Below are 27,953 nucleotides of genomic sequence, written 5' to 3'. Positions count from 1 at the left end.
TTAGCATACAATATTAATTGTATTTTTAATCATGACTGTTATCATTGGCAGGAAATAAAAGACTGTGTTGATGAACAGAGGTTTCCTGTATTTCCAATAATTAAAGTACTTAGTTGAAAATTCACACATCGTACATAGCAGTGAAAGCAATGAGCATAGCAATGGCCGGTCCTGTCATAGACCAAAGACCCAATTAGATTTGTAATCTATGACAGAACGCTGTTGTACTCTATTTAACTCACTTGATAATGCTACGGATATAACAGTCTTCCCCCAACAACATTTATTTCTGTTACAAAAATGCTAAGCTTTTATTTCAAGAACTAATAACTGTATCTAATCTAATATTATGCATTAAATAACAAAACTTAGTATAGTACTTTCTTACTCTATTATAGGTTTAATTTAACAACTTTTCTTTTTATTCTAGTACTTCTTCGTAAAGGGACCGCTTCACTCTCTGTGTTATTTCTACCCTCATCATTAAGTAACGGTATCTGAGATTCATCTCTTCCTCCCAGAACAGAAGGTTGAGCAATACAATTATCACTGTGATCATCGCTAGTATTATCAAAATTTTGATTGTTTGCTTCAACATTAGCAGAATTATTATTAGTACTCTCAACTTTATCATTGGTTGCTTCAACCCTCTCTTCTGAGTTACAATCGGTTGGCTTATATATAAAACTACTGCTAGGGCAATTATCATTAGAAATATAGTCATAGTCATTTATTGGTCTAAATTGCTGTTTTGGTATCTGACTGCCGACTCCCCTTATCTGATTTATGTGTCTACGCCATCTCTCCCCAGAATCTAGTTCAACTGTATAGTGTAATGAGCCTAATTTATTCAAAATAGTACCAAATTTCCATTTTTCCCGATCACTGTAATTTCTAGCTATAACTCGGTCCCCTACCTGTAATTTTCTTAACACATTGTGATTATTTTGTCCATTATTGACGTTTGGTTTGGGTAACAATAGTGACAACCGTGACCGGACTTTGTAGGAAAAAAGTAAATCAGCTGGAGATTTTTTTGTAGTAGTATGAGGGGTAATTCTGTACTGATGTAAAAAATGATTTAGTTTTTCGTGAATATTATTGTTGTTAGCTTTTAACGATCTTAACTTGTTTTTTAATATTTGAACGTGTCGCTCTGCTTGCCCGTTTGTGGCTGGGTTATAAGGGGCCGATCTCTTATGAAATATTCCTCGCTGTTTTAAAAACGCAGCAAATTTTGGGTTTACGAATTGAGTTCCATTATCACTAACTAGAACTTTAGGATAACCAAATCTAGAAAATATTTCATCTAAAGTTTTTATCGTGCTATCTGTATCAATTTTGTTAATTATGTAAATTTCTGGCCATTTCGAATAAGCATCAATTAATAAAAAGAAATATTTACCTAAAAATTTACCTGCAAAGTCAATATGAACTCGCTCAAATGGTTCTGAGGGATATTCCCAGTGGTGTTTCTCTACTTGTTTTGGGTTATTTTTTTGTTTGCAACAAGCTATACAGTTGTCTACCATTAATTTAATATCATCATCTATCTCTGGCCACCAGCAAAAACTTCGAGCGAGGAGTATCATTTTGTTAATACCGAAATGGCCACTGTGTAAATCATGTAAAACTTTCTTCCTTAAATTCACCGGTATTACTACTCTTTGGCCCCTCATAATACATCCGCTTTGAACAGAAAATTCACTTTGGTCAATGTTAAATCTGTCTTTAGGAGATAGTTTTTTACCTAATAATAAATTTTCCAATAGTATTTTTAATTGCACATCATTACAAGTTTCAGCAGCTAATTCTTGTACTGTTATTGGTAGGGTTGTGATCTGATTTATTTCAATAATATCAGATTCTTCACATAAGTTTGTTTCTTTCATTTGAATTGGTAAACGTGACAACCCATCAGCATTACTATTTTCTTTAGAAGATTTATATTTTATCTCATAGTTAAAAGTTTGTAAAAATATGGCATAATGTTGCATTCGAGTAGCCGACATGTGTGGTAATGGTTTGTTTGGAGCAAAAATTTGAACTAATGGCTTATTGTCTGACAGCAAAGTGAATTTTCTGCCATATAAATATTGAAAAAATTTCTTGACTCCAAATATTATAGCATATGCTTCCTTATCAATTTGAGACCATTTTCTTTGTGTTTTACTTAATGTTTGTGATGCCATTTGTATTGGTCTTTCAGTGCCATCTGGCATGACATGTGATATAACTGCACCTACTCCTATTGGCGAAGCATCAGTTGCCAAAATAATTGGTAATTTTGTAGAATAGTGTACAAGAAAAGTGTCAGATTGCATTTCCTTTTTTATTTTTTTAAAAGCTATGTCACAGTCAATCGTCCACTCCCATTTTGTTTCAAGTCTGAGTAGTTTATGTAGCGGTTCAAGTGTTGTGGCTAGGTTCCCTAAAAATCGCCCATAATAATTTACTAACCCTAAAAACGATTTTAGTTCTGTAATGTTTTTGGGTGGTGGGGCTTTTTGTATCGCATCTATCTTAGAGGGTAACTTATGTATCCCTAGTTTACTTATTTTGTAACCGCAATATTCTATTTCTTTTTGTAAAAAGCTTGATTTAGTTAAATTAATCTTTAATCCATATTCTGCAAGTCTAGAAAACACTAATTCTAATCTCTCTAAATGAACTTTGTCATTTTCCGCAGTAATTTGAATGTCATCGATGAATACAGCTATCCCTGGTATACCTTTTAATATATTTTCTATTTTCCTTTGCCATTTTGCAGGTGCACAGTTTAAACCATACATTAAGCGTGTACATTTATAAAGTCCTTTATGTGTGTTAAGAGTGAGATATTTTTGATCCTTTTCCCGGACTTTCCATTGTAGGTACGCACATTTTAAGTCAATTTTGGAGAATTTTTCCCCACCAGCAAGTCCCGAAAACAATTCCTCTGTAGTAGGCAGAGGGTGTTCATCTACTACTATTTGAGAATTTAAACTGACCTTAAAATCACCACAAATGCGAACCTCGCCATTTGGTTTTGGTACTGCAACAATAGGTGTGGCAAACTCACTATAATCAACCTTTAATAAAATACCTTGTCTTTCTAATCTATCTAGCTCTCTCCCTACTTTGTCTCGCAAGGCAAAAGGTACAGGCCTTGCTCTAAAAAATGTTGGCTTTGCTCCTTCTTTTAATTGAATTGACACAGGTTCTCCTTTTATTTCACCTAAACAAGAGTCATCAAATAATATGCTATATTTCTTTAATAAGCTGCCTAGTGCATGGTTGTTAGAGTCATTACTAAAATTTACTGAGTTTACCTTTAAGATATCAGTTATTCTACCTTGGAAAAAATGACGTAGCCACTGACGACCAAACAAAGGGGTGTTGTTGTCCACATCAGATACCACGAACAGCTTCAGGTTTCTCTGCTTTTCATTTTGTATCTCCACCTCTACGGTAGCAACTCCTACAACATGTAATAAATTATTAGAATAAGAACGCAACCTAATTTTTGTTTTTTCCAATTTAAGAAAAGGGAATTTTCTAAGAAACTCATTGTGTTCTATAATTGATACTGCAGCTCCACTGTCTAATTCCATATTAGTAGGTATTCCATTTATTTTTGTTTTAATAATGATTTTGTCAGAATCCACTTTATTAATACACTGTACCTGGTATTCTTCTTGTTCTTCTACTGCATTGCACTCTTTTGTCTCTCTTCTCAGTTTTAAACACGATCTCTTCAAATGTCCTTTCTTCTTGCAATAACTGCATTCCGCATCTAAATTACGTTACGTTTCCAAGGTCAGGGAACCGGGTGCCGGCTAATAAGGGGGCCAGCGCCCACACACAATTTATTTCATGGCGCGTAAAGAAACCTCTTGTCACAGCGTCTTCAGAGGGCCGGAGGGAAGGGGCGTCCACGTCAGCGCCCCCTGGCGTTAAGCACATGACACACTGACACTGTTAAATACCTGTCAGTTATTTTATCTGTTGGTTAGTTGTTGTTAAATAAAGAATAGGTATTTGACACCACCAATCAATTGACGTACTTTTTATGAACTGTCAAAATGAGACTTCCATAGATTTTGTAGGAAAATACAAGCCAGTGACGTCACTATTTTGCCAAATTGACTAATTTTAAAAGGTTAGGTAATCGGGTGCCAGCTCGTTCGTTCGTTTCAGCCGAAAGACGTCCACTGCCTGGAACAAGGCCTCCCCCAAAGATTTCCACAAAGACCGGTCCTACGCCGCTCGCACCCAGGCACCGCGACCTTCACCAGATCGTCGATCCACCTAGTAGGAGGCCTGCCCACGCTACGTCTTCCGGATCGTGGTCGCCAGTGGGTGCCAGCTAATAAGCACACAATTTATTTTATGGCGCGTAAAGAAACCTCTCGACACGGCGTCCTCAGAGGGCCGGAGGGAAGGGGCGTCCACGTCAGGACCCCCTGGCGTTAAGCACATGACATACTGACACTGTCTGTCAAATACACTCGGCATCATATAAGTCGCATCTCCCGCAACAAGCACTTCTCAAACATATGCATCCCCACTTCCCACCAACATTGGTTCCATTTGAAAGCCTAGTTCTAAACTTCATTTCATTAAAGGAAAGGTTTTCACCCCAAAAATGTCTCTTAGAAAGATCCAGAGCCACTTCTTCAAAAAATAGGTAGTTACGCTTCAGCCAAATTTTATGGCTACAAAACTGTTAAATTGGGATCGATCGCTATCCATCTGTTAAAAAGGACACGTAAAATCATTATTTGGTTTTATAACCAGAAAAATTGTTATAATTGATTCCAGAGATGAGCCCCAAGTGAGGCCTTTTTTCAAGTCACATTTATGGTACCTGTTAATTGTTTATAATAAAATTTAATGTGTTTTTCTTTAAGTTTATTTATTGGGCTTTCAAATAACACCAATATTGTTGGGGCACCATGATTATGTCAGAAGAAAATCTTGTATGTGCGTGCGATTTATCTGATGTTGAGTATATTTGTCTCATTTTAATATCCTACTGGTTGTTGAGTCGGCCACAAAAGTGCTTTTAAGTGTGCGCATCTCTCGAAACACCACTCAATATTGTTTTTAAACGTTTATTTTTGCGACATCTTTGTCCTTCTTTTCCTGGGTCTAATTTTTTTCTATTTTGGATAAAAAAAAATTACAACTGACTGACAATATGAAAAATTTATACAAAGTTAAAATTTTAATGAAAAAATTAACGTCGCTATTCTTATGGTGAGCTTTTAGTGTTATTGTATTTCATGTAAACCAAATTATTAGTTTCCAATTTATTAATATGCTGATTTTATTTAATAGGCGTATCACACAATTTTCCGTTTAAATTGGTTAGATTCTCGTTCTCTCAGTGTGTCGCGCCCTTTAGCAGTTCTTTAGTGCGTGCTGGGAGACTTGACCTATTTGTGGCCACTTGAGTTTTCGACGAAACTTGACATTTATTTTAAAATTATGAGGCCTTTTGGCTGTACTGGTTTAAGTAAGCGTTCAAATGCGTGAGAGATTTCGCTCCTTAATGATCCTTTTGTTGGTTTTTGCGTTCAATTTGTAGATGAGCCGAAGTAAGAACCTAATAAAGTAATGAAGTGAAGTGTTTCTAAAAAGTCTACTGATACGTTGCTTGTTAAAAAAATCAAATTGGATCCAGGATCCATATACTTGTGTTTGCCAACTTTGACCTTTAGTCCCAGAAATTATCATATCACTGATTTATTATGTCACAAAAAGCTTTCCCTGTATGTTTAAATTAATCATATGACCTGGAAGTATAACCACGCGAACCTTCACAAACTCTACAAAAAGTATTTCTTCAAAACGTAAAATGCGTTTGAAATTCTAATCGCAACCCGAATTCCAAACCTTGTCGGTGTTTACAAATCTCAAAGTCGATAGCCCTCAGAGTAAGTAGCATCTTGACAGAAAAGGGGCTTGGAAGAGCCAAACTAGGCGGCTCTGGCGACTCTGGCGGCTCTGGCACCAAGCCATGCCTGAGATTTTATGGCTATTACATTTTCATAGCTAATCCGCATCAAATTTGTTGCAAAAAGACCAAGTCTGGATCAAGATTTATGTGCTTGAATAATCATTCCTTAATTTTTCATCAGGCTAAGATTTAGGTATATCTTGAATAATGTCTGAAAATTTTTTAGAGGCATTAAAAGGCAGTTGAAATAATTTTCAGTTTAGGCTAAAAGTTAATCAAATAATCCATCTGAACGTTTGTGACATATACTAAGATAATATAGCAATGAACTGTTTAATTTTTAGAGTCAAGAGTTAGTGAAGAATACGATTTTAAACAGGGCAGACTGGTAGGGCAAAAAAAAATTAATGAGACATGTATGTATAGGCTCCTTAAGAGTATTTGACGATTTGTAAGTAGTCATTTAATTAGTCTAACTCTAAACAAATAAAGATAATTTTGATTTTGATAATTATTCCTACCTAACAAAATTAAAAACACAGTCATCTAAACGTTTTTCCCGAGTAAATACTGAAAAAATGACTTGTGCTCGTCTAATAAACGTATTGTATGTATAATGCATATAAATGAGTCCATTGTTGCTCCCTCACAAAACTTGCAAGGCCTGAAAATAATATAAAAAGCCCGCATCGTACAGTATTAAAAAGAAACATTTCACACCATAACAAAACACGGTGTGCAACAATAAACCATGAAAGAAGCAGGTTTATTTCCGGAGAAAAATGAGGAATGCCCTTATTATACGGGATTGTGGAGGGCAACTGGCTCGAAACAATTTAGCAAAGATGCTGGAGTATGAATGTAGGTTTATGTGGGCCGACTATGTTGTCTATGCTGTTAAATGTGGCCGCGAAAGAGAGTTTTTAAGCCACTAAGATGTTTACCGACCGAACGAGATGGAGGAGTGTTGTGGACGCCCTCTGCCCCATCTAGGGGACATAGGACCTTAAGTCAAGTAAGTCAAGATGTTTATAATGTGTATCTAATTGAAAAAGAGCCTGACAAAGGTGAATGAGTTTCTTCCACCACTTCTTCTCAGCACCAGCCCATAATTATGTTGTCCCGAAGTAGTGGTAAGGCAAGCTATATTTGGGACGTGTATAAGCACTGTTAGTACTAAATAAAATATTTGTTTTGATTTGTAAGAAATTAATGCCATAAAAATTTTCAACAAAATTCTATTAAAATTCTGTGCCCGACAGGGTTAACCAATCATAGCAACCCTTTTAACATTATGGATGCTATAAATAATTGAGAATACGTTTCCTCTGCAAGTCAAACAGTGTCAATATTGTGTGGCTTCATGTTTCTCAATTATAAGAGCATTTACATAATAAAATTACTCGTATGTCTTTAGTGCAGGGTTTCCCAAACTATGGGTCGCGACCCAGTGGTGGGTCACGAGTGAACATTGAGTGGGCCCTGCCTGTAGAACGACACACCACCCTACCGATCCAACTGCTGGGCAGCGGGAGAAATTTCCTATAGGTGGGTCCCAAGTTTGGGAACTTGTATTAGATGAGTCGTAGCCCAGACAACTTTGGGAACCACTGCTTTAGTGAAAACGAAATCATTTACACATATATCAAGCTTTCCTCGAAGACTTTCGCTGTAAACCTTTTAAATACATTTCGCATTTCACAAGTTTAGGCAAATTAAGGAAAGGGACGTGTCCCTTGACGAGGGTGCCTCAGTTCCACACTATGTTTGATTAAAGGCTTCACACACAACTCTAATGGCTGATTTATGTAGTATGTACAGTCTGTACACTGCGGCATCTTATTGCGTTGTAGTAGGTGTGATTTTCCAATAACAAATTTAAGTCTGATGAGCGGTTGGTTGTACGTAGTTAATCCTGTTTACCTATGTCAGGAGGCCATCAGATGATTACGTTTATGTGCCAAAACACACACGGATTAAGAGCCATTATTTAAATATAATTAAACATAATACAAGCCGGCTGACATGTGATTTGCATACTGGACTAGAAAGTTGCGAATTCATGATTGATGAATGATTCTATGATTATCTAATATCTTAATACAAAGTCTCCTTGGCCTAAATAATTAGTATGATACTTGAATAAGTTCACTTACATTTACGTCCGTATTCACAAACGATACTTGCAGAAGTGAAGCAGCAAATCGAACGCACAGCGTTGAATAGACCTCTGTGATAGATTCGTGTGTCACCCTGTGCGTCCATGCGCACTGTGAGACGTCATAGTAGTGTGTGGGTGGTAAAGTGCTTTATGGTGAGCTCACTCGTGATACAAGCATATTTAGCTTAGTACGAGGGGCTAACGGTTAACTAATAATCTTTAAAAAAAAGTGCTAAATCGGTAGTGAATGAATTGTATGTATTAAAACTAACCCTTTATAAACCGAGTGGGCTTAATATAAAAAAGGCGTCTATTTGCCGCGGCTCCATGGGTCAACATAAATCTCCCGTCTGTCAATATAAGCCGGCCTACCTGTTGGTAGGATTTGCCGGTCAACCGGAACATTGGCCCGGCTAAACCGTAAATAATAAGGGCCAAAATATCGGCAAATGGTGTGAGAATGTTTATAAATGTAGTGAGGAATAGTGTGTATTTTTAGACTTCCGTAGAGCTCTTGGAAACAGGTTCGGATGTTTTAGAATTTTAATTTAGATCTTATATCACGCTTGAACAGGTTTTCTTGATAAAAAGCACTCGATCAAGTTCTCTTTGAAACAAAACAGATATCACACCACATGGCTATATGCCAGTACCTTAAAGTAAAACCTTTTGAAATATCGGACCTGTTAAAGAGGGAAAGCACCATCAAATCATTCATAGAACTGTGTAAATATATTGTGAATAATTTAAAATAATACAATAGTACTTAAGAAATAATATATATATAAAAAAGTGCATAAATGTATAATAAAAAAAATATATATAAAAAAAACTTCTAAATAGAAATCTTACTTATTTTGTAAATTTTAAACCTTGTACATAAATGTGTGTAAAGTATGGAGCCTACAAGTTTGCTCGTATACATTGGCGAGAAGCTACCAGCACTCTCTAAATATGTACATTCATTTGTCTGCATATTTAAAATACCATTACCTTGTAAAAACCAAACTCCGGTAATTTCAGCTGGAGATAAAAAAAAATCGGTTTATCTATTTGGAACATTAAGAAAATTCAACTGATGACAGATTTGCACTTATATTTCACTCTACTAAAAGTCGCTCTCATTAAACCTTGTCAGTCACCTAGATGGATGCTCGTCTCACATAGGCAGTCCACACTATAAAAGTAAAAGACCTACAATAATTTCTAAACGAAAAAGTTTCAATTACGCACCAACTAAATTTATAACTAATTTAATTAAACTTAAACAGTATCTATTATCTAAAGCGCTACGATAATCGGCTTCGGTGGAAGTTACAACCGGCGTAGACGGCTCGTAGTTATCTATTGCTTTTCGTAGCACTTGTTGCTCGTAGCACCGTAGCACTGTAGCATCGTAGCTCGTAATCGGAAGAGAGCTTCATTAGGTAATGCTTCACGAGTTTGAGTTTCTTCACTACATAAAATATATTATAAAACAAAGTTGCTTCGCTGTCTATCTTTCCCTATGTATGCTTAGATCTTTAAAACTACGCAGAGGATTTTGATGCGGTTTTTTGGTAACTAACGGCCGCCCGCGACGTCGTACGCGTGGAGCCCATTTTACCCCCTTAAGAGGTGAATTTTGCAAAATTCCGTCTTAGTGAGCACCTACGGTCTAAAAGAAACCCCCATGCAAAATTTGGGAGACTCCTAGCACTTGTAATTTCTGAGATTTCGTGATGACCTAGTGAGTCAGTGACCTTTCGCTTTTTATATAGATAAATAAGTGGGAATTTGCAAGAATAATGTATAGTCTGATGTCTGTCGACTGTACTAGCTATGCCCGCGAATTTGTACGTGGAAATTGTATACAAATCCATAAGGCTGAATTGCACCACCTAACTTTAACCATAACTATAACGACAACCGGTGCTTTTTGTATGGAGTTTGACAGATTTTTGACGTTAATTAAAGCAAGATAGTGCTACTCAGCCTAACTCATTAAAATCTCATTCATCAAAAGCGTCAAGTTAAAATCAAGTTAAGTTTTCTGAAATTGACTATAACTTTCCCCTTCCAAACCCGTCTTGTCAGCGAAAAGTGAAATCCTCCATTTGGAATTAGAAAACTTGAAAAAATTGATAAAATCGGTTAAGTTGTTCTCAAGTTATGACGTAACCAAGAGAAACAGGGATTATAGACTGCAGTGAGCTGGTTTCTATCCTTGCTACATTTATGGACATTTATTGCGCAATAAATTCTTAACTTCGAACTCCTCCTATTTATCCTGATTAATTTCGTTCCGAGTCCAATGACAGTTTAACGCCCCCGAGGGATAAACTTGGTCTTCACTGGTTGGGTTTTTATTGGCGGTCAAGCTGTAGATCCTGGCTAAAGAAGAGTTGCAGAGGTGGGAAATAAAGGTGGGAATCCTCGATTTCAGGATAAAACATTATGTGGTCGGGTTTTGGTAATAAATTGGCATTGAGTTTGAGATTGTTTTTAACTTGTTTATTGTTAATATTAATTTCAATTAGACTGTCTTATATGCAAAATACTCTGTATCTTTTTGAAATTCTTACTACCTTGAATCGTCAATGTAGACAAAACGTCACCATCTTGTTTTAAATTTAAGTTTACCTACAGATGCGGTAGCTGGAGGACCTGAAAAACCAGTTCATGAAGACTCATGAAGTTTCTCAATTTATTTAAAATGAATAAGAAAAAGTTTTTTATAACTAAAATATAAAAACTTTAGGTATCGCGTAGTACAAAGGATTACCAGGCTACTTCATGACGTTCAATTTCACACCTAATTCTCCTTCAACAATATTTTTACTCCTATTTTTCAAAGTTCCTTTCTTTTAAATTCTGTATGAGGTTTATAAGCCCTACAAGGTTACGCCACTCGTTCTTAACATAACGTTCTGACGCTATTTTACGTTCTGACGCTGTTTTACGTTCTGACGCTGTTTCGCGTCAGCTGCTAGTGCCACGTAGTCTGGCAAATGTGGGCTATTTTTCAACATCCAGGTTGTATTTTATTTTTGAGTTAACATTCTTTCTGATTCTCAGAGTATCTAATGTTCTAGATATATTGAACGTTTGAAGGCTGGAAAATACATTATTAATATCAGCTACTTAGTGATTCGTGCAATTTTGTTTTGTAGTTTATTTAATAAGAATAAAAAAAGTAAAGTTTAAACTAGCATGCAAAATAAAAAGAGTTTTTAAAAATAAATAAAATGAAAAGATTAGGTGGGCTTCATTTATAAAAAAACTGCGAAAATCAAAATATAAAAATAATATCTACGTCAGAAGTGTTGAAAGGCTGTCGGATTGCATAATTTATCCACAATTCCAATGTGCATTGATGTGACGATGTACAGTCATGAACAAAAATATGTACCTATATCTACTTTTCATCGGGAAGTTTTATTTCGGAATGAATTTTGTACCTACACATTTTTTTGCTCGTGCCTGTACTCGCAGTAAGCTCGAAACAATCACTCGATGTCCGGCCCGGACAGTCCGGACATGGGCGAAAATTATTCCACATCAGGTAAATTGAAGCAGGATTCAATAAAATTTTCGATTTAAAACATTTTAACGAAACATTTCAATGGGTGCAAAAGCATAAATGCCTCAAGAATTACTATTAAGTTATTAACATATATTTTAATATCAATTCGATAATAATTTCGTCTTTAAAACTTTAAATATAAAAGTAAAACTTCTTCAAAACGAATAACAGGAAATTGAATATAGGACTTTTCAGGAAACAATTTCCTGAAATATCGGAAACATTTTTATTATGCAACTTTGGCAATTCACGGTAAAGTTAATGTCATTTCTTTTTGTTTTATTATTTTACTACTACCCAAAGGACTTTTCCTTTCTTTCTTCAAGTAGTTGAAGACACGGTGGAATCGCAAATGGTTATAATTGGTTCGGCTCTCTTACCGACACGAATGTTAAGTTACTCGATAATAGTTGCTAAATGCATTGCCATTATATTAATTAATAGCGTATTATTATTGGCATAATTATGGCATAAATCGATTGCAGAGTTGCCGAGGCCGCCATAGTGTAAAATTAAAAACAAAGGTTAGGTTTAAGTTGTTTTGGCGTGCGTTTGCGAGCTGCTACTTTACTACTTTTTATCATAACCAAAATACTTTAATTCTGGCATAAGGAAGTACTCTCCCTTTCTTTCTTCAAGTATCCGACATAGTGTAAAATTAATCGCGAACGGTTATATTTGCGTTGGTTCGTTTGCCGGCTCGCGGCCGCCGCCAGGTGCCGCCCTCCGCCTCCACAACAACACCACAGGGCGGGCGGAACAGCAAACTAATAGGGGCATATTACGAAAACTTAAACACCCGTTGAACACTTGTTTAAATTGTAATTTTTTTTTATGTGACAGGAGGCAAACGAGCAGACGGATCACCTGATGGTAAGTGATTACCGTCGCCCATAGACACCAGCAGACTAGCGGCCCATAATACCAATATTAGTTTACGTCGAGACAGAAATAGCTGAGCGTGACGTCACATAACATGCGCCCATTAATTCATATAATGTGGTTGTAACGTGTCGAGTGACGTCACAAGATTCCTGTCTGATCCTAGGTATTTTTGAGATTTTTGTGTACGTGAAAATGCCAAGGTTACTGAAATGTGAGAATTAGAGCTGAACTGAACAGGTATAGCTAATTCCTCCTTGAAAAGATAGTGTATCTAAAGAAAGCTGAACGAGGAATAGATTAACTAAACACTCTACAAATTAATTAGCACTTCATATTGTTATCTCAATTATTCAAAATTATGCTATACTTAATTACTCCCTACATATTACATGCTATTGATTCGAAACTTGCTTACCACAAAGACAGCTAGAAATTCTCAGCCTGCTTAGACTTTTGATGGATCAACTACTTAAAGATTTCACAGAGTTTTATCTGTTTGTTCTTTTTCTGCTGTGACACGGAGCCGGGGGCGTGACGTCACGCGTCGTGTCGCAATGCGCGTCCACACGTACGTAGTTACCTTCACAGAGCAACAAGACGTGTACTTTGCTCTTAACTCAACGCAGCAAGGTTCAAATTCCATCACACCTGCACTCAGGCTCTCTGTTTATACTTAGACACCGCAAATGGGAGAATTGAATTTATTTATAGACCCGTCTCATTTGTCTTCTTTGAGGATTAAATTGAGGTTTGAGCAACGAGTTTAACTTTGGCCAAGTGTGTACAGTCTACACATCAGAATATACTGTTTGTGGCGAAACAGCTCTTATCACAACTGCGGAAGACACTACAGTGATTAACTTGATGTGCTGTAAGTTTGCGAAGGTAGTCTATTACAGACTTTGGCAGGCGCTGTGCTGTTATGGTTATTATGCTAGACGATATTAAGCTTTATTGTTTGGCGATAACACACAATGTATGATTTATAGGTTAAGCTATTACCTTAACGCAGCTACTAGTGCAGAGTAAATACATAATATTGTTAAGTACGTAAGTACTATACACATTTAACATAAAATATTAACTGTAGGAAAATTTTAGATGAATAGATTGTTTCTCAAAAAAAATTTAGAAAAAAAAGATCTTGTAAATATAACCATCATCATCATTTGTAAATATAACCATAATCATCATTTGTAAATATTGTCTCGCATCAATGTCTTTTTCAGTTTGCTCGTAGAAAATTGCGAGAAACTATTCTACTCTCTCAAAACTCAATAAAAGTAACTTAATTATAATTATAATTAACATCCAATTAAAAAAAACATTGATTCTGGTAGCAAAATACCAGTAAAAAAAAAAGATTTTTCTGCTTAGAAGGGGTATTATAAATAATATTTTTACGCAAAGTTTGCAACATTTCAGAAGTGAGTCACAGAATTTTCGCATCTAAGGCTGAGTTGCACCAACTTACTTTAAACGTAACTTTAACAACAAACGGTGCTCTTTGTATGGAGTTTGACAGATTTTTGACTTTTGTTAAAGTCAAAATAAGATGGTGCAACTCAGCCTTAGACTTGCACAAAAACTACTACTTACATGATATTCTTAAAGAAATGCACATTCTTACATTTCAAACTTAAAAAAAGAACTTTTAAGCTTTGTTTTGAACCTAAACAAATTCATTGCTTTTTCTGTTGAAATCGCGAGCTCTATAAATTTAATTTGTTGCATCTTAAATCAGAGTCCAGTTAAGTCCAGAAAAAGTCTAGCAACAGGTTGATTCCAACGCTAGATTTCCCTAAAATCTTAACTTTACACAAAGTTTTCAAGTAGCCGAGTTTTGTAGCGATTCATCGGAATTCCGACTTTCGTGAATATTCATGCCAAATGATTTACGTCCGTACATAATACCTACTGCAATCAAGCTTGTTTTAGAATTTCTCAAACTTCGGGATACCTATATGATGAAATGTATGATCAAATGATAAAATATTGGTTCGAATTGCAGCTGAAGGTAAGGTAAATAAGCATTTCTATGTAATGTAACGTTCTTACGAATGCATACAATACAGGTATACGACATTTGGATTGTGAAAGGATGACACTATTATAACACTGGTACTGTCACTAGAACATTTTCATAGAGCGGCTCATTGTTCTGTTACAAGTAAGTGCTCTAGCTAGACTAGTGAAAGTATTTTTAACCTTATAATTTTTTGGTTAAGACACAAAGTCGACTGTCTTTTGACTAGGCCCAATTTTTCCGGCAATATTTCCCAGAATTTATTTCAAAATGTCCAATCTTAGACGCGCTAATAAATTTCAATTAGCTCCAACGCAAACAAATATTCCTAAATCGTAGAATGAATGGGTGAAGTTATTAATTTATCATTTCACTTCTCAGATCGTTTAATGGCCAATAAAACTGCCATAAAAGCCTCAAAAACTCGTGATTCGAGCCGGTTCGTGCCCTAATGCTGATTGGCCGGGGCAAACGAGCCCCAAATAAAGCTTTAAGTGTCCCCGCCACCAATATTTGGGTCAATAGAATTTTAAATGTGCCTCTGAAAAGTGGCGCATCACTAAACGCTGCGGGCACATAGATCACTGAACCAACTGAACTGGCACTGAATCTTTTATTTTAAAGTATTCGCAGCTGTATAAAGCTTTTAAATACTTCCAGTATAACTTTCGCAGGATAGTGATTAGAAGAAGTTGACTTTTGTCATTTGAGAATTATGTATAATTTAAACACAAAATCAAAATGCTTAATTATTGTCAATGTTGCAGATATCGGCTGCAGTGCTTACTGCAACTGCAGCTACGCATTATGAGCTAATGAGCCCGGTGGGGCACGGCTCATGTGGGGCACATTAACTGTGGATAATGGCTCAACAGGGATAACCAGTAAATCTTGGTCGCGATATAAAGAAATATTTACTGTTACTGGGTACAGTTCAATGATATATGCATTATTATTATTTGTGCACTTTTTGAGAAAAAATGACATAGAACTTAAAGCATCCATAGACAAAACATGGTTGGCGGGAAATTCGCAGAAAATTCGCTGTTACTGCCACGCGAATACTACGGCATCAGTCTGGTATTTTCAATGCTTCGTCATTGAAAATTCACGCTAATTTGTGAACACAATCGTGATTTCCATCTGACGATGCCTTTACTAGTAAGTATTTGACAGTTTTTACTTAGGGTCAAGTTTTCAGGATAGTCTTAACAATAGATTCTAGATCTTAAAAATAAGAGTAGGTACATTTATTTGTATTTTGTTGCAAAGTGAAGTAGTAAACTTTTGACTCATATTCAGTAGGTTTTTATCATAATTTTACATACTAAATTGCCAAAATCCATTGACGGCGACTAGATACCTATTTAAGTATGTTTTTCCATACGGAAAGGGTATCACCGTAATAAAAATGTATCCCCATAAAATTTACGGACGCATCTGTCATACTTGCAAAGGTAAATATAAAAGGAATTTTACTTGCCAAATGTTTACGATGCGTAGTGTGAAATGCCTAAAGGTTCGGCCAAACCAACGCGTGCAGCCTGCGCAATAGCGATCAGATGTCGTGTATGAATTTGTAGCGATGAGTTTACATCAACGCGGCATTGGTCGCAGTGATCTGTGCACGCGCACCGATGGCCATCGCCATCGCCGACGCGAACTGCACGCGTTGGTTTGGCCGAAGCTTAAGGAAATTAGAATTTTCTCTATAAATAACACCGTAAAAGTCCCTCACAGTTCCTCGCAGTCCTCCTGGGGGGATGACCAAGTCGTGAAAAACTTTTTAATAGTCATTGACAATAATTCTCTCGTTATTTTGTTTCAAATTTGAGTTGGCACTTGAAGAAGTAATGAAAGGTTTAATTGACTTGTTTACTTTATTTTCTTGCTTGAATACCTATACAAAGACACCTTTTCTTTGTACAAATTTTATAAGGTCTGGTTTTCACGATTATTAGAGATTGTGCTAGATCACAATCTAACCAAAAGGGACAAAATGATATATTGATCTCTATCAAAGTCGGCCGTTTGGTGTAGTGGTTCAGAACGGACTACTATGCCGAAAGGTCCCGGGTTCGATTCCCGGCCGGGCAGAAATTGAAATGATAAATTTTAATTTCTGTGACGGGTCTGGGTGTTACTATGTATAATATGTATGTATTTAAAAAAAAAAAAAAAGTATATAAGTAGTGTATCCGTCAAGCTAGCACCCATAACACAAGCATTAAGTTGCTTACTTTGGGGCTAGCTGGCGCTGTGTGAAATTGTCCAAAGATTATTTAAAAAAAAAAAAAAAAAAAAGTTTTTTTTGTAGATGCAAAGGTGTTAATTATCTAATAAAATTTTCAAAATAGCACAAAACATTTGATTCTTTAATCATGAATTCCAGTTGTTAAAATTCTTAAACAAGACTACATTTTAAACTCATAAAAGGCAACCCCAAAAAGACGAAATAAACTTACATTATGCGAGAAAGTTCGCGAAATGGCTTTAATTTTTATTATGCAGTACGAGGCATGAAGTTAAATGCATGCTAATTATCATTTAACGCGGCATCCTCGTTAAGGAACAAAAACAAAGGTTGCAGGTGTGTTATAACGAGAACTTCATACGGGCAACATATTTTTGTACACCTCAATGTCTACTGACTATGGAATTCTGAAACGAAGATAATACTTCATTCAAAATCCAGCATTAATTCTAGCTTCAGTTTGGGTTTTCATGACCCATTCTATTCTTTAGTATTTCATACGTAGGCCTAGTTTACGTTATTTAAAAAAAAACACTGCTTCTGTCCAGTAAAACAAATGCCGGTCAGCTTTGGCGGGAAAACGGACTTTATGACAAAAAAGTTTCAATTTATTCCGAGAGAATTCATAATATCGATTTTATTCTGAGATGATTTATTTTACCCTTATTGGAAGTGAGGATTTTTATTTTTGTTTAAGTAAGGTATTAATATTTTTACTGACATTTCAGCAAATTAAATCAGTAAATTATTCATTTATTTATTCAAGTTCTTTTATTGCCAACAGAGGCATAACGAACGTTGCCAGATAAAAATAAGTAGGTACAAGCCACGTCAAGCTAAACACTGTGGGTTCTTATTGTCATTATAATAAGGTCTATTTTGCAGCAAAAAGGTTTAGTCTGGTTTGTCTGTATCTATTTTAAAATGCTTATTCAGTCATGAGCGTAGCCATTTTCATATGCGGCATGCGACGCGCAAACGTTAACAGAATTCTATATTTTCGACGCATTTTTGTATTAAACTTTAAACACGTTTTTGTTGTATTTCCAAAAACGATTGTTTCGAATTTTCAAATTTGTTACTTCTTGTAATTCTCGGTACATTGCTTTCATGGTCACGTGGTAGCTATTTATTCCAATATACACATACAGTTCAAGTTCAAGCGTGGGACGTCCACCCACAAGGTGGACCGACGACCCAATAAAGGTAACAGGTAGGCGCTGGATGCAGGCCGCTACCAACCGTGCGATGTGGAAGTCATTCAGTCTGCCTATGTTCAGCAGTGGACGACCTGTGACCATTTTTGCCGCTTTTGTATTTAGGTATTTTGCAACATTCAGTTCATAAGTCACTTTTCATGAAGCAGCAACAATAGAGTTAATAAGCACAAAAAAGTTTTTAAGTGTATTCAATTGTCTGGCACATAAAACTTAGTAACGCACATTATTTGCAGACTCTGCAGTAAATGGCTTTAGTAATTTGTCAAGAAAGAAAGCATCACAATTAAATTCAATCCCATCTGCGAATGTCTGCCTCCGACTGCACATTCTGAAGGATTTCAAGCGAAAGCACAATCTTCTAATGTTTTTTTTTAAATTACCGCGAAAAATCTTGTTACAAAAACAAACCTATTTTGACACAACAAAAAAAAATTGTCCAGTGATTTGAAGGCTTAAAAAGTTTGAAACGCGTTCGAAATGTTCGAAATTTAAAATTCTTTCTTTTTCCATGACGAAAAAGTTAGGTGTCAGCCAGTTTCATCTTCTAAAATTATATTCGTCAAAAAAAAACTATTTTAAATAACATCAAGTTACATCTGACATTTTGTGGGTTGTTGACATTTTAGAAAGACCATACGTAATTCCACCCACACTGTATGCACCCGACCCAATTTTTAAACTAGGCGATTTCCCACATCGCAATTTATTTTCGTGTGCTACTTAATTCCAGTTTTTAAAGTTTTCACCGAGTTTTTGCGCCGAGCCCCATTCACCCCCTTTAATGCAGTAAAATTAATGAGTTTTAATTAACGTTAAACCTTTAGTGTATGTAAGCTATCTCAATTTTAATGAGAAGATGTAAAATCATTATAACGGTATTCATGTTACATAACCTTGTAGTAGTTATTTTAGAAATAGAAAACCTTTTAGAGCAATTAAGGCAAAATATCATATTTTCACTTCTGACGAATGTAGTAAATAAACAGAAAATGTATTCTTTCATACAAGATGATAAATATTTCGTCGCCACTATAATAATAATAATATGTAATGTTTATAAATTGCCACAGTAGACGGAAAAATATGTTTACACATTTCCTTAGTGGGACAGTACGGCACTTTGAGTGTTAAGATATACTTACTCAAGTACCTACTTTGCCTGAAAGATATTTTTACAGTCCACAACACATCAGACTTATAAATAACAAAACTAGCTGTGCCCGCGACTTTGTACGCGTGAAAAAAGTTTGATATTTCCCGTTATTGCAACATTTTTCTTTACTGCGGCGCGCCGCCCCAATTGGCTGTAAGGTGACGCCTTCCAAAAGATGCCATAGTGTGCTGATGTCCTGTTGTCTGATGCAAAAATCTAAATTAAATAATGAAGGACTACGCAGCAAAATAAAGCTTCAGATATTTTTCCTTTAGTCGTAAGTATTAAGGCCTTTGTCCAGCAATGGACGTCTATCGGCTGAAACGAACGAACGAACGTAAGTAATAATTTATCGTGAAAATTCTCAATACATTGTTGAACAATGAGCTCTCCAAAATATTCCAATAAGCTCGATTCTTGATGATGTTTAATTATTAAAAATAACGTATAATTTATCAGTGCAGTCATTAAATGGTCAAAGTTATAATACTTTAGGCAATAATCAGCTCAATTCACCGTACACCGCATTGATCACAACAGTATTAAAGCCAATTTCAGCTAAAGCATAATTAAATTACACATTTCCATGACAACACTCATTTTGGAAATACAACGGGCAACGTGAATTTGTGGAAGTTATTTCGAGTTCACACTGAAACTAGAGCTGAGATAAGTATCGATAACTCGAAAATCGATAGACATTAATGATATCGATGTTTCTAATTTGATTCGTAGCAGCTTCATCATATTTTATAAGTCATCTTGCGAAGCTGCTACGATTCAAATCAGACAATACAGTGCCGAAATAATGGTTTCTGGACAATGCAATATACTCGTACATAAACGAGTTGAATTAGGCGACCGCAATAAAACTTCTATCTCGTATATTTAATGAAAACTTACTTTCAGTGTGCACATTATTTCTACATACTTAGTTAATCATTGCGTATTTTATCATACTACCTAATTAATATTATTAAAAATAATTGTTTTCCAGATATCCAAAAAAAAAATCGGGAGAAGAAATTAAGATTTTCACGTGCCGATTTATCGATACATCACTGAGTGCATCACTAGCGGAAACATGAACAGGCCAATAACATTTTGTCATCCCTGAGCTATTGTGAACTGCACGGACTTGATATAAAAGCTCTTGTGTAAATCGAATGGCTTTTATGCTAATAAATCGAAATATGTTTTTGCAATATGAATACATGTCCAAACAGATTCAGTTATTTACATTTGGTTTTTCGTTAACTTTACAGAGTAAAACAAAGTCGTTCTCGCTGTTTGTACGCTTATATCTTTTAAACTACGCAACGGATTGTAATGCAGTTTTCAACAATAGATAGAGTGATTCAAGAAGAAGTTTACATGTTGTTTTAGTACTCGTGCGAAGCCAGGACGGGTCGGCAGTCTGTTTATTTATTTATAGAACCAACAGCGATACATAGATAACATTAGTTAAATAAGATTAAGACTGATAGTATAGTCAATAACAGGTTTCCCTCACTTTAAAAGTACATTTTTGTTGGAAAAATAAAATACAAGTTAAAGAAGTGATTAATAAATACCTAACGAACGTTGTACGTTAGCTTTACGTCTCGCAATGTTAAGAACTACATAATTAAATTATTTTTAACAGCCCACCAGATTGTTAAGAAAAATTACAAATGTTCCCCTGTTCAAAGAAGTGTCTAAGAACCAGGAAGAAGATTTTTCCTCATAACATTTCTGCTGCTACTGAGAATCGAACTCAGGATTATCAACTTGAGAATGAATGGTTCAATATCTCTCACTTGCGTTCCCAAAATGGATTTTCTCTGAAATATGTTTTCCTTGACGCTTCGTACGGAAGGCGGGCTGCAAAATATTTCCCGGAAATTTCCGGGAAAGTATTTTAAACTGGAATTGAGAAGTTATACATCCTTGAACATTTTCTTGATAGAACCTCGACTACATTATTGATTGATGAAATGGGAATGTAGCGGACATAAGATTATTGCAATTTGTTAGAAATAGCAGAGTAAATAGAAATACAAATGAGTTATCCATCTTCATAGAAAAGCATCGAGCGCGGTTTGTATGTGAGCGGGCGCCAATACGTATGCGGCGCGCACGCACACACTGACAAAATTTAGCGTTGATTAGCGGCGATTTGCCCCGAATTTTGTCAGCGTGTGCGTGCGTGCCGCATACGTATTGGCGGTGAAGATGACCTACTCATTTGTATTTACTCTGAAAATAGTTTTTTTTTTTTTATGTGATACGAGGCAAACGAGCAAACGGATCACCTGATGGTATGTAATTACCGTCGCTCATAGACACCCGCAGACCCAGGGGCGTTACAGGTGCGTTGCCGGCCTTTAAGGTAAAGATACGCTCTCCTCTTGAAAGCTTGCAGGTCGTATATCTAAATGTCGGCATTTATTCGCAAAGTGTGGACCTCCACACCGATAGCAGACTAATGACTTACTTGTAGTAATCCTTGTGACTTTGTTTATTGTGTTAGAGTTTTCAGAGATTTTACGTGTTTCAGCCCCCACTGCAATTTGAAGTGCTGTCTCAAGGGTTAATTCCTTCACTTCAAGCAATTTTCCCTGCACACGTTTGTCTGCAATTCCGCAGGTAAACTGATTTCGCAATGCTGTTGTGAGGAATGGTCCGAATCCACATGTGGCCGCCATCTTACGTAAAGCTGCCAGGTATTCACGAGCCGATTCGCCTTCCTGTTGCTGTCTGTGGTGGAATGTATAATATTCTGCAATTTCCAGGGGTTGAGGGTCAAAGTGATCTAGCAGTATCTTCTTAAGATTACTATACGTTTGTGTCCTTGGCTCCGCCGGCGACAACAAGTCGCACAACGTGTCATGTACCTCAGTACCAATATAGTGCAGAAAATAGGCCACTTTGATGTCTTCATCCTGAATTCCAAATATTGTATATGCTCCCTCTAACCTGTCCAACCACCTGCTGAATCTGGTTTGTTTCCCTTCATAAAATTCTATGAAATTAGGTGGTACGTGCGGACGATCTTGTGGGTTAACTTTTTGGTTACCTTTTGATTTACTTTCTGCCATCCTCGTCGCCAGTTGTTATCANCAACAATGTGTCAAGTAGACCAGAAGATCACCAGCCGAGCGACCTCCACGGAAACCGTACTGTCGGTCACTTAGCAACTGGTGGGCCTCTAGGTACCGAAGGAGCTGGCTGTTGATAATGGATTCCATTATCTTCGAGAACAAGGAGGTGATTGCTATCGGCCTATAGTTGGACGGATTTGAGCGGTCACCTTTTTTAGGGATCGGGTGCACCAAAGCTGTCCTCCATGAGGTCGGGACTATGCCAGAGAGGTAGGAGAGCCGAAAAAGGCGCGTTAAAACCGGTGCTAACTCTGGAGCGCACGTCCTCAGCACGATAGGAGGGATTCCATCGGGCCCACTCGACTTATGGATATCCAGGGAAAATAGAGCCAGGCGTACTGAGCTTTGGTGGAACCGGATATCCGGCATACAGCTCTCACACCTTGGTATAATCGGTGGCTCATGTCCCCCGTCATCCAGTGTCGAGTTGGACGCAAAGAGTTTGCCCAGAAGAGTTAAGTCTACTTCTTATGGCATTTCATGTATTTACGATGATTCTCTCAAAAATAAATGCACACGCCACACGTCTATTTGCATCTTAACTTCCATTTGCGATTACCTATAAATGGCTAAGCAGATACATAATTTAAGGTCCCATTATTTGTATTGTATTGCTGTTGGTTATCCGAATAAAATAAAATAAATGCTACTGGTTAGTAGAATAGTAATTGAATATTTCAGCGAGGGATTCAAACTTATCCTACATCAGGTAGCAAATTTAGGTAAATAACAAAATTTTATAAGTAATTGTAATTGTCTAAGTAATTGGGTATATTAGTGACTCCCAGTCAAAGAACTTGTTTTAATGTCTTATCTTACTTACAAGTGTTATTTTTTTATGTTAACCTTACAATTAGGTACATACGAGTACTTGCAAAAAAGGTTATTATGTAAGAACAATAAATGGATCGTTATTACATGATCACAAGAGTTCAGGAGATGCCATGAAAACATAGCACATTGTTAAGATCCCTTAGCAAAATTATGCAAACGGGAAATGAATTCTCAGGGATAATCGGAGGACTAATACCGGTTGACTTTTTATCCCCAATTTCCTCGTTTTATTTGCGTCGAAACAGACTCTGCATAGGACGTTCCTTTTTAGAACACTCGCTAGAATTTTTAGATTATCAATTTGGTTGAACTCGGTTTGTCTGTTCCTGATAACAATAGCCCTTATCTTTAAATGTCAGACTAATTTATTATTTATTTATGACACAAACAGATCCATGATACATGGGTGGGTATTGACTGCGTTCCCTAAAATAGTCTAATTTAGCTTGTGTTTTGTTCTTTCTCTACTATCTACGTCCAGTACACATCCTTATTTTCAGTAGTTTTGGCAACATAAAATAACTAATACAAAACGTATACATACTGGATAGAAGACGCGTCGCATTATAAGACTACTTACATTCAAATGTATACCAGTTACATTTACCTTGGATTTGTTATACAGAACTGCACGTTCACTTGCAAATAATTACCTGTAACAAGAAAAACACTAAATTAGTGATATATAAATCATGGGACACTTATGAAAACAAAAGCTCATTTTCTTTTTTTCTTTCTTTCTGAGCCAATTAAGACTTCGACTCCCGAGAAAATAAATAGTAGAAAATCTATTGTTAGGAGTTCCGATGAGGAACTTGTGGACAATATAGCATAACGAAAGATAAGTAGAAAGACAGGAATAAAGAAACATTTATAACAATGGACGTCATACAAAGACAATAAGTGAAACATGCTGTCATCTACCACATCTTTCCATAAATAGGTAGGTTTTCTGATTTAATTGAAACAATAAATCAACATACGACTAATCTTAAATGGCGGAATTAACTTAGGTACCTACTTATCCCATCATTCCCATCACACTTTCCCATCACTGCAACTCCTGTAGGTATAGCCAGGATCTACACTGTAGAAAACACCCTGGCCAGCTGTAGATTCTGCAGCTTGGCCTCCAATGAAACCCAATCATTGAAGGTTGAGTAGTCCCAGGGATAACTAACTGTCTTGGAACCCGCAACGAATTTAATCGGACTCCATAACAAGCGGTAGTTGCAAAGCGGGAGACAGATGACAGTAAAGGTATATGGAAATCGAATGGAAACTTTAGCTACTGCTATTCTGAAACCACAGGCTTTGAAACATAATGTGAACAAAATTATGGATATGATAAACTGATTGGGTCCAGAATGGTCCCATTCGCAGTTCATGTGGCTTGCCAACTTTGGTAATAATCACTGTCAAAGTTCTGCTACCACTGAGCCACAATCTCGTGTTTAGTGTACTTAAAAACTTCATAAGCACTTCACTCTAAGCCAGCTTACAGACGAACAAAATTATGACGGCAACAACTTGCGGTAGTGGTAGGCGATGGTCAGCAACTGTAGGCGACTATTGGCGACTCGAACGTTTCACTATCATGATATGTTGACACTCTGACTATACGTTAGTGACTGCCCGTTTTCAAGAGTCGCGATGAATCAGCGGCTGTAGTATTCGCGATGCGTCGGCGACGGTCATCTAATTTGAATATCTGTCGTCGGCGATTATCAGCGACTGTCGCTATGTGTACCTATGTAGCTCGTCTGTAAGCTTTCTACGATATCATCTAGACTTCTTAAGTTAAAAAGCTTTTATTAAATTACATACGAGTACAAGTTCTATTCTGAAATTTTATATTTCACACTTTTTATTCCGCTTCAACATGGATGTAGAATGAGGAAGACTTTTAATATCCGCTGTTTCGTTTCTTCAAGGGTCTTATCGAAAACTCGGAATGCCTTTTGTCTTAGAATAGGAAATTCCGTGGAAATTTTCCTGTAAGACAATTTCGTCGAGCTCAAGTTTCCTGTTTTAATTTGAGCGATGCAGCGGCCATGCTGGATTTTGTGAGGTTAATTAATTATTACACGGATATTGAGTGCACGTAAACTTTAGACAAATTGGAGAAGGTAAGAGTTAGGGGAGAGTGGGGGAATTGCGGACGCTGAAGGGAAATAACGCACAACATTCGTACTATTAGTAATAATCAGATTTTCTTTATTAATTATTAATCTTTAGTTAAACATCTACAAAAACAGTTATACTTATTAAACGAGATCAATCAACAAATGGAATATTTTTAGCAAAAACAAAACCTTGTCTGTCCGTAATTACCCGCAGCGCTCGGGGTAAATTCGGACTAACGCTGGGTTAATTACGGACAGGTCCACATCACAGACAAAAACCACAAGTAAAGCCTTTAGAAGAACTTCCTGCAGTGCAGTTCTCATGTGCCCACTTGTTACACTTTAAACACCTAATCCAGTCTTCGGCGGGTGGATGAACGTAGTACTTTTCCTGACAATAAATGCAAAAGTAATCAACATTTCCTTCATTTTCAAAATAATTTAGATTTCTTACACCCTTTGATCCTTTTAGCTTATTAGATGTAGTTTTATTTTGTTTTTCTTGGGCTTTTCTTTTCTTGTCTAATTTCTTTTGTTCCTTTTCTTCTAGATTCTTTTTTTCTGGTGTGCTGGTAAAAATGATGGAATGCTTTTTGTTTACTGCCCGTTTGTACCAGTTATTGGTAAATTTTTAAATAGTTTATCGAATTAGGGGTAATTGCAGACGTCCGTATTTACCCCGCAAGGCTTGTCCGCAATTAACCCAATTGGGTATTTTTAAATCAAAGAGATAAATTTGTAGGTTATGAAAACATTCCATAAAAAGAAACATTCGCGATTCAAACTTCATTGACAAAGCTATCAATAGATAATATAACTTTTTACCATCACTTAGTATTCAGACCAGTCCCTTAAATTAAAAAACACTAGAAATTAGATCAAAATACACATTTTTTTAAAATTTTACCTACCTTTCAAACTGTGCGCAGCCGGCTGTCGTAAGTTTTTGCGTGGCACTAAAATGGCAGAAAGAAACAGATGACAGCACCGGGCTGCCGCGGGGGGGAGGGATTGAGTAGGTACTTGCTAGTCCGTATTTACCCCGCGTCCGCAATTCCCCCATCCTCCCCTACTTACATTAACTTACATAAACTCATTTAGTAACTATAGTAATCGCTTTTTTTATAAAAAAACAAAACAGAGCCGCTACACGATTACGAGAGAGATTCATGCTTAGCGCATAGGTCAGACGGGCAAAGATGCGCACCGTGATACAATCTTATCGATGATTTTAGACGACAAATGAGTACGACAAACGAAAGCTTACCGTGCGCCTATATTTCTATGGAGCGTTCCTGATTGAGTCTGTACCGCGCCGCTGCCGCACATGCCGCGCCAATCAGGGACGCTCTATTGTAAAATAGGCGCTCGGTAAACTTTCGGTACCGCGTATGCCGAGCGTGTCAGAAAACGGCCTAGTGCCCGTTTTCATCATCAATCCCTAATTTTTAAGTGACCACTTTGGTATCAAACAACAGGAATTTTGTTTACGTAGGGGTCACTTAAAAATTAGGGATTGATGGTGAAAACGGGCATAAGACTCATAATCGTGACTAATTTTTCGAGCACATTTTTTGTTTTACTTACTTAACCAGGACATACCCGCGCCGACATAATATTCATCCAAAACAACCTGTATAATACTAACTCTACATAGAAATTATGACAGAAACACCTCTATACCTATAAAAACATGCAGGCAACGTCTATCCATACCACTGGTGCATTGCGATAACAGTTATGCATCAGTATTGGCATTAACATCTGCATCCCCCGTGCAATTTGCCTGCGGCTGGTGCTCCAGGGATTATCCTGAACCTGTTCCAATATCAGGGAAGTGGTACAGTGTGTATTGTTGTTTATGTTCTTGTGTTTAGGAGTATCTATGTCTGCAGTAGCTTTTCCAGAGGTAATCATAATAAACCTACATATTAGAATAGTATAGGTACGAGTACGTCAGGGAAGAGTATTTTTACGATCATATTATGACCAATCAAGTAAGACTCTCATTTATGTGGAACCGTGTACCTACAGTGAAAGTTTATAATAAGCAGTACACAGCTCACGATTGACGTCATATATTTCACGTAATTTTACCTACCTATATAAAAAATGTCTATGTCAACGTGAAATTGTGAACTCTGTCAGTTTATAATAACGCGTGAGATTATAAACCTGTACAGTGGGTTAAATTATAATATAACGAAATTCATTTTACAAGTAATTTTACAAGTAAACATTATCATATAGATATCTCTACTTGTAGATTAGAAAATGTTAACTCCATTTTTGTTTTAAACCCTTAAAGCCCCCTTTGCTAGTTATTAAGCTTTACTCTCGAGTTTTACCTACTTTAACAATATGTCATTATTAAACAGCAAAGCTACCTTAACTTCAGCGATCAATGTCAAAACACTCGTCCACAATTAGCCAAACAGAACTCAATTCTCCGAATCCTAAACCTGATTGACCCCGCCAGTTGCCCCGAACAGTCTTAATAAAGGACCCTCTAATCATTCCGTCTTGAATATCAATCGTCATCAGAATATCAGAATCAACCGTCTGCTCGTTTGCCTCCTGATGCTCCTGACACATAAAAAAAGAATAACATAGGACGCAGGTCGGCCGTAGTAAGGACATTC

General features: G+C 36.5%; 2 protein-coding genes across 4 annotated transcripts in view; both read right to left on the bottom strand.

Moving 5' to 3' along the window:
- LOC114356848 (sodium channel protein 60E-like) overlaps nucleotides 1–27,953 on the bottom strand; it is an 81,161-nt gene that overhangs the window by 11,900 nt on the left and 41,308 nt on the right. The gene's annotated exons all lie outside the window — the stretch shown is intronic.
- LOC114356843 (uncharacterized protein K02A2.6-like) lies at nucleotides 68–22,303 on the bottom strand. 3 transcript variants are annotated; one of them, XM_028310204.1, is made up of 3 exons: nucleotides 21,622–22,303; nucleotides 3,666–3,775; nucleotides 68–3,460 (listed from the first exon to the last, which is right to left on the bottom strand). In XM_028310204.1, exons 1-3 carry the CDS (start codon nucleotides 22,286–22,288, stop codon nucleotides 3,446–3,448), a joined length of 792 nt encoding a protein of 263 aa, XP_028166005.1. In that variant the 5' UTR covers nucleotides 22,289–22,303; the 3' UTR covers nucleotides 68–3,445. The 3 variants fall into 3 exon arrangements, with proteins under 3 accessions (XP_028166005.1, XP_028166003.1, XP_028166004.1); XM_028310202.1 differs by having other exon boundaries at nucleotides 68–3,775; XM_028310203.1 differs by having other exon boundaries at nucleotides 68–3,779; nucleotides 21,626–22,303.

The sequence above is a fragment of the Ostrinia furnacalis genome, unplaced genomic scaffold (genome assembly GCF_004193835.3).
Source record: "Ostrinia furnacalis isolate ACB-3 unplaced genomic scaffold, ASM419383v2 OfSCF2991, whole genome shotgun sequence".
NCBI lineage: Eukaryota > Metazoa > Arthropoda > Insecta > Lepidoptera > Crambidae > Ostrinia > Ostrinia furnacalis.
This window is presented reverse-complemented; position numbering and strand designations above follow the sequence as displayed.

Excerpts from the sequence above, each read along its gene's own strand:
- LOC114356843 (XM_028310202.1), bottom strand. The coding sequence starts at position 22,288 with ATGGCAGAAAGTAAATCAAAAGGTAACCAAAAAGTTAACCCACAAGAT. Across the intron at positions 3,776-21,621 it reads GAATAAATGCCGACATTTAG|ATGCGGAATGCAGTTATTGC; the intron begins ATATACGACCTG and ends AACGTAATTTAG.